The following is a 13,111-nucleotide window of genomic DNA, read 5'->3' as shown; positions in this document are numbered from 1 at the left end:
CTCCGGCCCGAACGACATGTACTTAATCTTTGGCGGCGGCCACGCGGATACCTCAGCTTCTGTCCCGTCCTGCTGCTCCTGCAGTTGTTAAATGGCCAGTTAGGGCATTAACTCGCATTTCATTGAAATCTAGGGAACACATATATGGGCAGCCGTCACAGCCCGTAACTCTCTCTCAGACTCCCACCCCCCCGTAGCGGCACGCGGTCCCCCACCCTGTACGGAACCCCTACCCCGCATTTCGCACATCTATAATTGTTTTCTCAATACAGAACGCCGTGTAAGCGATCAGAAGAGCAGCCAAACTGCTCGTCTAGGCTAGGCTAGGGCTGTACGGCCTGTAAAATGCACCGTCATAGATATGTTATGCAGTACACCCAACCACAGGCCCAAGCCGATTACTTCAAGTCTTAAATGGAAGGAGACATCTCGCAGTTGCCCCTCAACCAAACCGCGCGAACTAACAAACTAACAAATCGCGCCAACTAACAAACCCGGGTGAACAAACCCGCACCCCACCAGCCACATTACATATACGCTCACACATGCACGCAACGACACGCTTACCGTATCTTACCCCCCTCACAAACCTGCGGAAGTTCCCATCTCTCTACCACATTCCATCTTCCCCTCCCCCCCCACCGCGCGACAATTCCTCGCCCCGACCGCCCCCACCTCGTAGAAGGCCAGCAGCAGGTGCTTCCTGGCCGCATGCGACCCACGGGCCACTGCCTTGAGCACCATGGGGTTCAGCGCCTCCTCCGCGGACACCGGCCGCACCGTGAACTGGGCGTGGTAGAGGGAGGGGTCCCCCGGATAAGCCAACATGTCAGAGCCGAACTTGATACCCCCCGTCATCATGTAGCTGCAGAGGTGGGCGGGCGGGCCCGGAGTGGGTCCAGGTGGGATGGTCCAGGAGGGACAGAGGGCGGGGAGCCGGAGGGGCCGGAGGGGCGGGGGAAGGAAAGACTCATGACCGCCGGCCCCACGTCCGCAGCCAAGGGATGATGGGGGTCGCCGTCAAAGGGTCACGAGGGTACATCACATCACATGAGGGAGACCAGACATACGCAGTAATGACGTGCGCTACGGAAAGGGCGAGGATGGAGGCAGGGCATGGAGGGGAGGGGAGGGGAGAGACGAACCACGAACGAATGAAGCTGCTGCCAGGGCAAGAGTGTAGGGAGGGAGGGAAAGGGGAGGGAGACAGGGATGGAGGCAGGAATGGATGGATGGATGGATGGAGGCAGGGAGGGGAGGAATAAGGGTGAAGGGAGCGGCAGGGACCTCCCCACCATTATACACCCACTCACCCACATCGACCCAACCCCCCGGGTCGCCCACCCACCCACCCACCCCTGTCGGTGCAAGTCGGTGAAGACGGCGAAGCGGAGTCGCTCCTGGGGGGTGGAGGGGTAGCACCAAACCACACGGCTGAGGCCTGGGCAGGACGGGCGGGAGGGGAGGACGAGATGGGCCGGACAGGACGGGTTGTGGGGTTTCGGAGCTGCAAAACACGTCCAGCAGGGCGTGCCAGGACGCCGCACCCCGAAGGTAATCTCGTTCAAGTGAGGACTGCATCAGCAACAAAGTTTACAGCACAAAAAAAAACCGACTTCGAACTGCTGCCCTAGCAGTTCGAAAATTGCCACCTCTGCCCCCCCAACATCTTTTCCCCCCTTCCCCTTGTGCCTCTTAAGCCTCACAGCACAGCGCCCGTACACCGCCGGCTCCAAAACCCCCTCCCCGTGTACCTCCATCGGACGCGGGTCGCGTCGCAACCGCAGCCGCTTCTGCCCCTGTCGGTGCTGCTGCCGCTGCCATAACCCCATCCTCCGCATCCTCCGAGCCCCTCAGTCCTGCTGGCGCCGCCGTCGCCGCTGCGCCTCCGCCGCCTCTAGACGACCCGTCGGCTGCCACCTCCGCCTCCGCCGGCGCGGCATGCCCCGCTCGAGATGCTGCAGCCTCCGCTGCCGTCAGCGGCAACTTGTACGACCCACCATCTGCTACCGCCGCCCGCCAGGCCGGCTCCGAGCGGTCCACTGCTTCCGCCGCTGGCGGCGCCGCCTCCGCCGCCGCTGTGGACGTCTTCCGGCTTTCCCTGTCGCCGTTTCCCTCCGCACCCGTACAACAACAACCTGCTCCTGTCCCCCTCTGCACCTCGACAGCGGAGTCCGCCTCCTTCCGAGGTGCCTTTCTGCTGGTCGTTGTCGTTGTTGTCGTTGTACGGGTGGACTCTAGCTGCAGATCGGACAGCTGCCGCCGCTTGGAACCCAGCAGTAAAGGCAGCACGCGGCCCGTGAAACCGGCCCGTGGGTCGTACTGTGAGTAGTACTCCTGGTACGCGGCTTCCCAATACGGGTCGGCCGCCGCGGGGTTCCAGGCTCCGCTGCCGCCAGGTCGGCCGCCGCCTGCGTTGGAAATCCTAGCGGCGGCAGCGGTGGCCGCCGCCGCTGCCGCCGCGCGAATTGGCGCGGAGGTCTCCGGGAACAGCTCAATCCACCCTGGCCACGTGGGGGCATGGTGGAGTGCTTTTCTTGGGGGGAAGGGGAGGATTGAATGATGGATGGACATCGTGTGACTGGCCATGAAGGACGAGGAGGATAGAGCGATGAGCGCTTCCATTGTGGTGTACACGTGGTTGCAGTTCGTTGAGCCCTTTCCGGCCCCCCTTAGAGCCGTTTGCGGTTCTGAGGCCTCACTCGCCATTTCCACCTCGCAATACGGGGGCGGGGTGGGGTGAGGTGGGGTCGGGGTGAGGCTGGGGCAACCCGGCCACCGCTGGGCCCGTGGCTCACACAAATGCCAAATGAGAGATATGTGCATACCGGATAGTAAGTAAGGAAGGGAAACAACGCGACATCGATATTCTGTTCTACTTCTTTGCGGGGAAACGCTGGCGGCCGTTGCTACTGCTGCTGCTACGGCTACTGCTCCCGTACAATGCCGCCGGCACGGCGGGCCCTTGTAAAGGCGAAGCACGTCTCCCATTCCTTTTTGATTTCTTGCTTAATAATGTTATATACGCTTCTCAGAGACAATTTTACCTTGCCTCGTTGCTAGAGTCACTTCATCGGCGCTAAGCTCCAGGGGCAGGTAGTTGACCTCGTTCTGGCTTTTGTATTCTGCAGCGCATGGAGGGAAGGCGGCATCGCAGCTAGGTCTTAACACGCAGCCGCGGTACCGTCTGAGGTATCAGACATCAGCGAATGCAACGCAGTGACGTGGGGTGCGGCCCCACACGTCACAAGGTGACCCTCAGAAGGCCCCCCTCAAGTCAGAGAAAAGTATCAAACGATTCCGGAAGCCCGTGAGGTGGCGTTTGGTCGAAGGGGGAATGAGGTGGTCGTGCCGCAGGCCTGGGGTTCTGAGGTTGAGCTCAGGGTCAAGTCCGTTCCGGCGGCGGCAGTCAACTGGGGTTGGGTCAAGACAAACGCTATAGGTGTAATCCTTTGACCAACTGTATCCGGTCCTCAGTTTTTTTACTTACGGGCAACGTTGCCAACCAAGCAACCCATTATACGGTGTTTTTTCCGGAGTCGCATCGCCCCTGTGGTTGGTGCAGCCAAGCCAGCCATGAATTGCGGGACGATTTTATTACAACTGATAATGAGCACTGCAATAGGTACTAGGTTGTCGTGAACACACCGCTTGCATCCCATACATATCCTTTGCTCCCGGCAATGTAGCACGGTATTGGCTTTTCCATATGGAACCGTAGTGCAAATTGATGAATGTGTATTTAATAATAAAATTGGAACAACTTTCTACTCCATGGTCGCGAGCAGCCTATGAATCATGGTGCCTGGGTCACGCCGTTGAGTCATACCATGCCAGGCATGGCAAGGTTGCAAGACAAGTAAACAACCCTGCTTTACCATCATCTCACTTTAGAAACATATCTAGAATGTCTTAACATTGTTGTTATCTCCCGTCTGTTGTTTGAGTTGGAGCTGTTTGGAAAGGGAAATGAACTTTGCTCAACGAACAAGGACGAGTAGCGTATATAGATATACGCAGTCCAATTTGATCTTACCGTGCTCATGGACGAATTGTCATCAAATTCACGTTCCCGGGACAATTGGGCGGCTCCGTCCATGTTTGCTAGCAGGGCCCGGCGAAGGGGCTTCTTGCAACATGTCAGACTCAAATTCAATTGTCTTCGTAAATAAACTTGGTGTCTCTTGCGGAAGTTCGCGGGAGCTGTCACAGCTAGCACCATCCGACGCGACCGCTGGGACCGGCAAATCCCGCTTGTTCTTCCAGTTATGGCAAACGTTACGCACCTCTCTTGCAGCCACAACACGATTACTGGCAATAGCGCTGGTGTTCTGCCTTGCAAGTCTTCTCCCACGTCCCGCTCCATGCGCTGCCACCGCTGCTCCTGGACGTCCGAGCGTGCTTACTGCCACCTCACTCACATCAGAACCCAGAAACAACAACATCAGCAAAGGCAATAGCGTCAGCACCTGCATCCTCCCCAGCTGCACAGCCGAGAGCAGCAGCAACAGCAACTACGATCCCCTGGACACCTCACCGTACACCCCCACCTCCTCCTCCTCCTCCTCCTCCCCTTCCCCCTCACAACTCTACATATCACCTTCATCTTCATCCTCGGCACCAGAGCGCCGCAGTTCCAAACGGACACCAGTAGCCGTGCCCCTAGCAGAACTGGCCTCATCAGCCGTCGCCTTCGCATCCGGCCCTCCTGCCGCCGGGCCCCCCAGCCGCCCCCCACCAACATGGAGGGATCCCCACCCTGCAGGCGCTCGCACCTCAGCTCTGGCCGCCGCCGCACCAGCAACCCCCCTGGACCTCAGCCCCTCCAAGGCCATGACGCTACCTACCAGCAGTTCCAGCAACGGCAGTAGCAGTAGCGTTCAGGCGACGGCGGTAGCAGCAGGCGGTGTGGGAGAGGGGACTCCGGCAGGGGAGGATGCTGATCCCGGGGCGGTGGCTCTGGCGCAGCAGCTGGGTCTGGGTGCGGGCGAGGCGGCGGTGATCCGGCTGTTTGAGCGGCACCGGGCGTCCGTGGTCAATATCAGCGGAATGCGGGCCATGCAGGTGAGCATGGGCAGCGCGTGCGTGAGGGTGGGCGAGGAAGGTGTACCGGAGCAATAGGGGCGCACACGCACACGCACGCACGAGCGCGTGTGTGTGTGCGTGTGTGTGTGTGTGCGTGTGTGTGTGTGTGTGTGCTAGTAATCTTCGAAGCGATGAGGGAATTGCCGATTATGGCGGTACACGAACTTAACTTTACCGAATCAAGCTCCGTAGTCACCAGCAGCGACGTGTTAGAAATTTCCGACCAAACTGTCAACGTTCCGTGTGTGTATGTGTATGTGTATGAGTGTGTGTATGTGTATGTGTATGTGTATGAGTGTGTGTATGTGTAAGAAAGGGGAGGGGGGGAAGGGCGGTTAAGGAAAAGACCAAGGAGCCACAGTGACCGCGACCCGACCAGTGCACCGGGGTTATACTTATACACACAAACACACGGGCAGGCAGCTAAACGACACCACACAGCATCTGCTCCCCACCTACCCTTTTCCTCTTGTCAACTCTCACCTCCCGATTGCACCGGCCGTACTGCCGTCGTACAGACCTTCACCACGCTGGATCTTGGCAAGCTGCCATACGGCCAGGGCAGCGGGTTTCTGTGGGGCGACAAGGGCCACGTGGTCACGTGCTACCACCTGGTGAAGGGTGCGGCGGAGGTCAAGGTGGGAGAGGGGGACGGCCGGAGGTGAAGGGGGGGGAGGGGGGGGGAGGAGGGGGTTGAATTGAAAGAAAAAGAGGAGGACAGGAGGAGGGCTGTGTGTATGCAATGCAATGCAATGTAGGTGGGGGGTGGGGGTGTACAGGAGGGGTAATGAGGGGGGGTTGTAGTTCGGCTGGTGGGGTCTGAGAACGGTGTGGGTGTGTGTTTGGGGGTGTAGGCGGGAGGAGTCGTACGAAGCCGGGGGGGAAGGGGGAGAGGGAATTGCCGGGGCGGAGGAGCGGGCGAGGATTGCGTCAGTGGATTGAGTCCCCCTTCCTATCTACCATTCATACAGACAGAGATACTCACCCTCTGCCATCACATCACCATCATCGTCTCCAAAAAGAGCCATTCATAGATTCGCTAGATAGCTCGCTCACTCACTTCCCCACTCCCCTAGAACAGTCATCATCAGTGTTTTATTGCCTTTACAAATAACTCCCCCCCTGGGGGTCGGGGGAGAGGTCACATGCGGGTTTTGCAGTCTAAGTGTTTTAGGGGGTTTGTAGACTGGTGGTAAAGAGTGTCGTACGGCACTGGTGGACTTGTCACGTTGACTGCGTTGACCAAATGTGTGTGTATGTCTCGGTTTGACTGCCTGAATATCCACCCGTACCTCGTATCCGGTACTCAGTACATCCCCCTTGTGAATCCTCCCTCTTCGTGATGTGCCTTGAAGGTGACGCTGTACGACAACTCGTCGTACACGGCCAAGGTGCTCGGGTACGGTGCATTAGCTGGAATGCACGGCTTATGCACTTGTGTATGCCTGTGTGTGTGGGGTGGCCCCCCGGGCTGGGTGGGGCACGTGGTCAGGGGTAAATGTATGTATGTTGTTTACAGGGTGGTATAGCTTCACCAGCGGCCCCCTTTCCCGAGGCAGTTCCCTGCTCTCCCGTGCGAGAGGGGCACCCTAATCCATTCACCCCATCCGATTTCAGATAAATGTATGTATGTATGCATGTTCAGGGTATGGGCTGGGCGCCTACCCCAGCCCCAACCTCCCCCCCCCCCCGCCCTAGCCCAGCCCAGCCCCGGTGAAGGGGCCGGTGGGCGGCTTCCTGGCTCGCGCTGCCCGCTAAAACCCAAACCCGACACCCTGGGGGTGGGGGGAGGGGAGGGAGGGGTGGTGGGGGGACCGCCATCATGACCAACGCAGCCATGCATTTACGCATCCGGTCACACTTCCTTCCCTCCCGGCCGCCGTACATAGGTACGACGCAGCCAAAAACGTTGCCGTGCTAAAGCTCTCGGTGCCCAAAAGCAAGGTTGGTGAATGTTGGTTGGAAAAGGGGGGCTAGGGTGGGGGTGGTGGTGGTGGGTTTGGTGGGGTGGTGGTGGTGGTGGTAAGTGGAGTGAAGTGGCGTCCAAAGCTTTATCGGTAAAGTCATCGTCCTAGGGTTTCGGAAGTAAGGGTGGGGCTCCCCCCATCTCACCGAGGGGGGGAGGGGGAGGTATTTCTTAAAGGGCAGGGCGATAACCCCCCGGGGCGGGGAGGCGGGGGAGGGCCGCGTCTCCCGCATCCTGCCTCTGTCCCGCAGGACCCGGCCATGACGTGCGTTCACCCCCCGTCGGCCTCCCACCTTTTGCAAGTTGCGTTGCGCAGTACCGGGCGCCCCCTCTTCTCTCTCCCCCTCCCCCCTCCCCCCTGGCTCATCCCCTGCCCGCCCGCCACTGCCACTGCAGCTTCGTGAGCTTCAGCCAGTGACCCTTGGGTCGGCTGCTGGACTGCGAGTGGGGCAAACGGTGTACGGCATTGGTAACCCCTGGGGCCTGGGGCACACACTGAGTCAGGTGCGTCCTGGGGACCATGGGGGCATGGGACGGGGACGGCGAGATGAGGGGAGAGTTTGGGGGCCGGGGGGTGAGAAGCTGCCGGGAATGTGCTGGGAGCGATAGACACACACACACACACACAGAGTATCGGAGGCGGTTTCGTCGGTCGCCAATTCCAATTTCTAATTCCATTCCCTAACGTACGATCGGAAGCGCTTCCCCTCCGGTCGGGACAAGCAACCCCTCCCCTTACCCCGGTCCGTGTCCCTCGGGGGTGGGGGATTTAGGAGGTCGTACACAGCGTGTGTGTGTATGTGGGTCACTGCACGTGGCCCTTCTCCCCCAGGCAGTTGTTTCTTTGTTTATCTGCATGCGCTGTTCCCCTCCTTCCCAAACGCATACATACATACATACATACATACATAGGGTTTGGCACTACTGGTAACGCGCGACCATTGCCCCCGGGAGATCCCGGGATCGATACCCGTAAGGGTCAAAAATCCTTCCGATGGTGGAAGGTATTGCGCCCCTAGTTGATGGACGGTGGTGACCTGGGATAAAGTTAACCTGCGAGCCGACCAGGAATGGAGTTGGGCCGCTGTCGACCCGGCAGATTCCGTTGGATGCTGGTGGTGGGTGCGGAACCTGAGCGATCCACTGAGAAGTTGACTAGGGTGACTGGATGAGGGTGCCCCGAAATACCGGGGAAGGCAGGGTTTCGCAGGGTAGCTGCCACGGGCGAAGATACACCCCCCTGTTTCACACATCATACATACATACGTACGTGCGCACACACACACTCGCAGGGTCTTGTGAGCGGCTTGTGTCAGGAGCTGTCCGGCGGTCTGTTCCCCATCAAGGGGGTTATCCTGGTGGACAGCGCCCCCGACCCGGGGGGGAGTGGGGGGGTGCTGCTGGACAGCAAGGTGGGTATTTGGGGGGGGTGAGGGGAGATAGTGGTTGGGGGGAAGAGGGGAGAGGGAATTAAAAATGGGGGTGAGGAGGAACGGAACGGAGGGGAGAGGAGGGGAGGGGAGTGCAACGCGGACCGGGGCGAAACCCGCAGCAGCTCCATATCCATTTCTTGTTATGTTTTCTCCGTCGGGGCCGCCCCGCGCTTCTCCCGTACACGGATGCAGTTCTCGAAGGGGACGGAGGGAAAGGCTGGTGTGTGTCTGTCTGTTTGTTTGTCTGTCTGTTTGCGGACGCCGGTGGTGGTGTACGGCTGCAAGGGAGAGAAGTACGGCGTGTGTACGTTTTTGCCAAGAGCAGGACAGAATGTGTGACTGTGTGCGGCCGTTCGTACGACGATTGCCGTACATCGTTTATGATGGATTTGATCGAAGTGGAGGATCTCCCCGTGGCCCTCTTCCCCCTCCTGGCGCCGCCAGGGCAGCCTGGTGGGGCTGTTGGTGACACCGCCAGCCAGCAGCGGCGGGGGCGGGGCCGGGGGGGGCAAAATGTCCTTCGCCGTGCCCATTGACGCCATTCGCGGTCTTATCAACCAGATTCTGGCGTACGGCAGGACCGTACGGCCGGCGATGGGCATCACGATGGCGCCGGCACAGGTATGGGTACGGCAGTCCCCTGTATTGAGCCGCAGGATTTCCCCAATAATGGGGGGGTGGGGAAGGGGGAGTGGGGTCTGGGGACACAGCGTGTGTGTATGTGCATGTGTGTGCATGCCGTAACCATCTGGGACGTTGTAGCATGGTATGTATGTATGTATGTATGTATGTATGTATGTATGTTATAACAGGCGACAAGCAGTATGCTTACACTGTTGCGTCTTGTGGCCCGTTGCCATCGACCCGTCCACCTAGTCCAGCAGCTTCTGTTGCCGGTTGGTGGCCGGTTGCTGCCCGTGCTGGTGACTTTTGTCTCTCTGTTGCTCTCCTCCCTCGGTTGTTTGCAATCTTTTAACTATGTGCTACTGTAACTACAACGCGCACGTTTCCGACTGCTGTACAGGTTCTGGAGCGTGTGGGTTTGGAGGGTGTGTTGGTGCTGGAGGTGCCCCCGGGTTCCCCCGCACATGCGGCGGGGCTGAGACCCACACATCGAGGTAGGTGTCGGCAGCATCCCTCAGTAGCGCTGCTGGGGAGCGGGATGTTCTTTTCGGGAGGTGGGGGGTAAACCGTGTGCGTATGTATGTATGTATGTGTGTATGATTGTGTGAAGTAGGGGGAGTTGTAGATTTACCCGCGTGCGCGTGCGCGCGCGTGTGTGTGTGTGTGTGTGTGTGTGTGTGTGTGGCCTCCCTCTACTAGCCCGCTGGCCGAGTCCCCCTACCACCCAGCCGTCTAAACCTCCAGGTGGAATGTTTTTAGCAGGTCTCGGGCTTCCGTGTCTCGACAGCCAACCGTTAACTGTCAGTGTACAGTTTCTTTTTCATGTGTTCCATAACCACCACCACCAACTAACACAACTGCTCCCCCGAATCCCCCGAATCCCCCCCCCCTCCGGGGGTTGGTGTGTCGCCTTCGTGCAGACATTTTCGGGGATCTGGTGCTTGGGGATGTCATTACGGGGCTGGACGGCAAGGCCGTACGTTCGTCAGCGGATTTGTACGACGTCCTGGACGAGCACCGAGTCGGCGACCGTGTTAAACTGGACGTGGTGCGGGACGGCAAGCAGATGGGCCTTACGGTCACCTTGGGGGAGCGGTTGCTCGGAGCGGTGGAGGAGTGATAGGGGGGAGGAGTATGTCTCGAAGCCGAGCTGTGTGTGTATATGGACAACGGCTCAAAAAGCCATGACACCGCCATGACTGTGTGTGTGTGCTTATGTACTGTGTGCTTATGTACGTATGTGTATGTATGTTGTATATGCATGTATGCGTGTATGCGCGTGTGTATGCGTGTATGTATGTGTATCTGTATGTATGTGTATCTGTATGTATGTGTGCGTCTCTTTCAATCGGTGGTGAAGTGGAAATGTTGCCCCATTCAGTCGACGGTGCATCGGGGGCCCCCCTCGTTGAAGTGCCCTCTGTCCACGGCCTCCGTGCGCCGCTGGGGGTGCGCCGCTGGGGGGAGTGATGATACGTTTCGTTTCGTGTCCTTGTTATTAGCGTCTCGTTAGGGTTTTGGCACTTTGCCAGTTAGTTAATCGGTTAGTCAGGTATTAGTTGTGTTAGATAGTTGTGCGTTAGGTGCTCCTCTCCTTATGATGGCAGGTCTCTATCAATTGCATGGAGGGGAGGGGCTCTTTGAACTTCCGCACCACATGAGCTGCATGGAGGAGGCAAGACATGAACGTGGACAGAGGGGACCTGCACCACCCCCCACCACCCTCCAAAGGCCCGATCGGCCCCCAGCCGCGGGAGGGCGGTTGGCGCATGTGGCTGTGGTGCATTTGTGCACCAAGTTACAAAGGGGCGGGGTAAACTTCCCTAAGTCCCACACAAAGGCGGTGGCGCCCGCGAAAGCCTGGGGGGGCCCATGGCCCAGAATGGGGCCCTGGCCCAGAGTCCTGTCCTCTGGACCGGGTCGCTATAGGGCCGTTAGGTAGAGAGGAAGGTATTAGATTGCAGAAATTGGTTATTGGGTAAACACACGGCCAGCTGGCAATGTATGTATGTCAGCTGACACCGAGCTGCATTTTGGGGGGGTGGGGTGACATATGCTGGATTGGAAGCGATGGTAGCGTAAAGGGTACCCCTGCAGGCTCAGCAGCCGATCGCCGGAGAGGGTGATGCCTGCAGGGGGGGCGGAGGAAGAGGAGGACGGGAGCGGCGTTTGTTGTGCAGCAGGCGTATGTGGGCGGGTTGGGAGGGAGGGATGGAAGGAGAGGCCACGACCGCCGCCACCCCCGCACTCGCGCCCGCAGCAGTCCCCACCACCGGCACCCCCCAGAGGAGCTGCAGCCGCCAAAAGGGAGGTTACCTTGTACCGGTGGTGGGGCCGGCCATCATCCGGCAATCCGCAATCATCGTGGCGCTCTCGAGGACTTCTAGAAAGAGAGAGGAGAGGGACACAGCAAGGAGGTGTAGAAGAAGGTACACAAGAAAAGAAAAAACAGGAAGTTCAGGCGTAGAAACACACCGTAGAACACATACATACACACACACATTACGCTACCGACACGCTGCAGGTTCACGCTGTTGAAAAGGGAAGGGGCCTGTAAAGGGAAACCCGGGTGCCGTACTGCTTCCTCTCCATTCCAAATGTGCGAACTTGAGAGCAATCAACACGTAAGAGAACAACTCTTTAACGTTGGGTCGACGAGGTTGCGGCGCACAAGTGCTGCACATGATTGGGTGTGCGGTACCGACATAAGCGAAGTGGTTGTTGTCGTAGCGGTCACTGCAGGGATACATACATACATTCTACGCACTACGGTCAAGCCGCTCCTCCATTGGCGATGCCAAGCAAAGGTTGGTGCCGTGTACATCGCGCGCCAGAGGGACAGGGAGGCTCGGGGACCTTGGTGTAGAGGTGGTGCATGCCTAGCCATGCTTGCATGGCCATCACCCCAGGTTAGGAGGTATTGCAGAAGCGGCGGCCCTCGGCCCCAAATACACACTCAGCTATCTAGCAGCAATCAGCCGTTCAGGATGTTCGGGTGGAGGGGTTCAAGCTCGGGTAGAGCTGTCCTGAACGACAGAATTTAGACTACTCTATCGTCCATACGTATGATACGCATTATTTCCCGACTTGAGCGTGCGCCTGCCTGTGTGTGGTTGAGAATCAGTATGGGGTTGCACGCGTGGCGTTGACTGGATCAGAGAATGTAGTATCGCTGACTAACTTTGTTCAGGGAAAAAATCAGGACTCGTTGATCAATTATATGAATTCTTGGTTTTCAGCTGGCATGGATCTGCTAGTTCAAGTTCTTGTTGGCTCGATGTATTGCTCGTTTAGGCCGACAAAATTAGGGGAAATGCCATTTGCGGATCGCGCTATGCCGTTCCAAATATCCATTTACAGAACTTTATATTATAATCAGAATGCGATTATTACAGCGGACCACGATTGGATAATCTAGGATACCAATGATGGGGCGATACGGTGCATCAAGGATGTACAGTCCGGCAACATTTGTTCGTCTTACTGAAATTTACGACTGGCGACATTATGATAATGGTACTGGCGACAAGGCATGGCTGCTTCACACGGCACTAGCGAGTATTGTGGCGCCTTCTTCCCCTTTATTAGCAACTGTTGTTTTCCGCATCTTTTGGTTTGATTTTTAGTCTAACGAGTTTATTTGAAGCTTGCGAAACAATATTGATGTTTTTAGGTGGGAAACCTAAGTTTTGCGAGTCTGCGAGAATATTTCCAAGGTTCGGCGGCATGGCGAGCTGGTGTCTTGGGGCAGGCCGCCGCTGGGCATAGTTTCCAATTTCATTTGTCCATTTGACCTACTGGGTGCGTACGTTCCGGTTCTACATCGCGCCAGCCTCTTTATCTCGCTTGCCACCTCTATTCCCTAAGCACCCTTCCGTCCCTCCACGCGTATGCTCCTTTCCTTTGGCCTACCCCTCGACCCTCCCTGGCGTGTCGCTATGCCTTAGCATAAGCCAGGCCGTGCCAGGCTGGTTATTGGGCCCTCGTATGTTATAGCCTCCTA

General features: G+C 58.0%; 1 protein-coding gene across 1 annotated transcript; it reads left to right on the top strand.

The window, feature by feature from the left end:
• Positions 1 to 2,818: 2,818 nt before the first annotated feature.
• VOLCADRAFT_119736 (uncharacterized protein) lies at positions 2,819 to 10,228 on the top strand (the record flags this gene model as incomplete). The annotated part of the gene is made up of 10 exons (XM_002957613.1): positions 2,819 to 2,834; positions 4,766 to 5,064; positions 5,604 to 5,723; positions 6,441 to 6,484; positions 6,975 to 7,029; positions 7,448 to 7,555; positions 8,344 to 8,463; positions 8,929 to 9,105; positions 9,509 to 9,602; positions 10,029 to 10,228. The coding sequence occupies 10 exons, from the start codon at positions 2,819 to 2,821 to the stop codon at positions 10,226 to 10,228; spliced, it is 1,233 nt and encodes a 410-aa protein (XP_002957659.1).
• Positions 10,229 to 13,111: the final 2,883 nt, after the last annotated feature.

The sequence above is a fragment of the Volvox carteri genome (assembly GCF_000143455.1).
Source record: "Volvox carteri f. nagariensis unplaced genomic scaffold VOLCAscaffold_76, whole genome shotgun sequence".
NCBI lineage: Eukaryota > Viridiplantae > Chlorophyta > Chlorophyceae > Chlamydomonadales > Volvocaceae > Volvox > Volvox carteri.
This window is presented reverse-complemented; position numbering and strand designations above follow the sequence as displayed.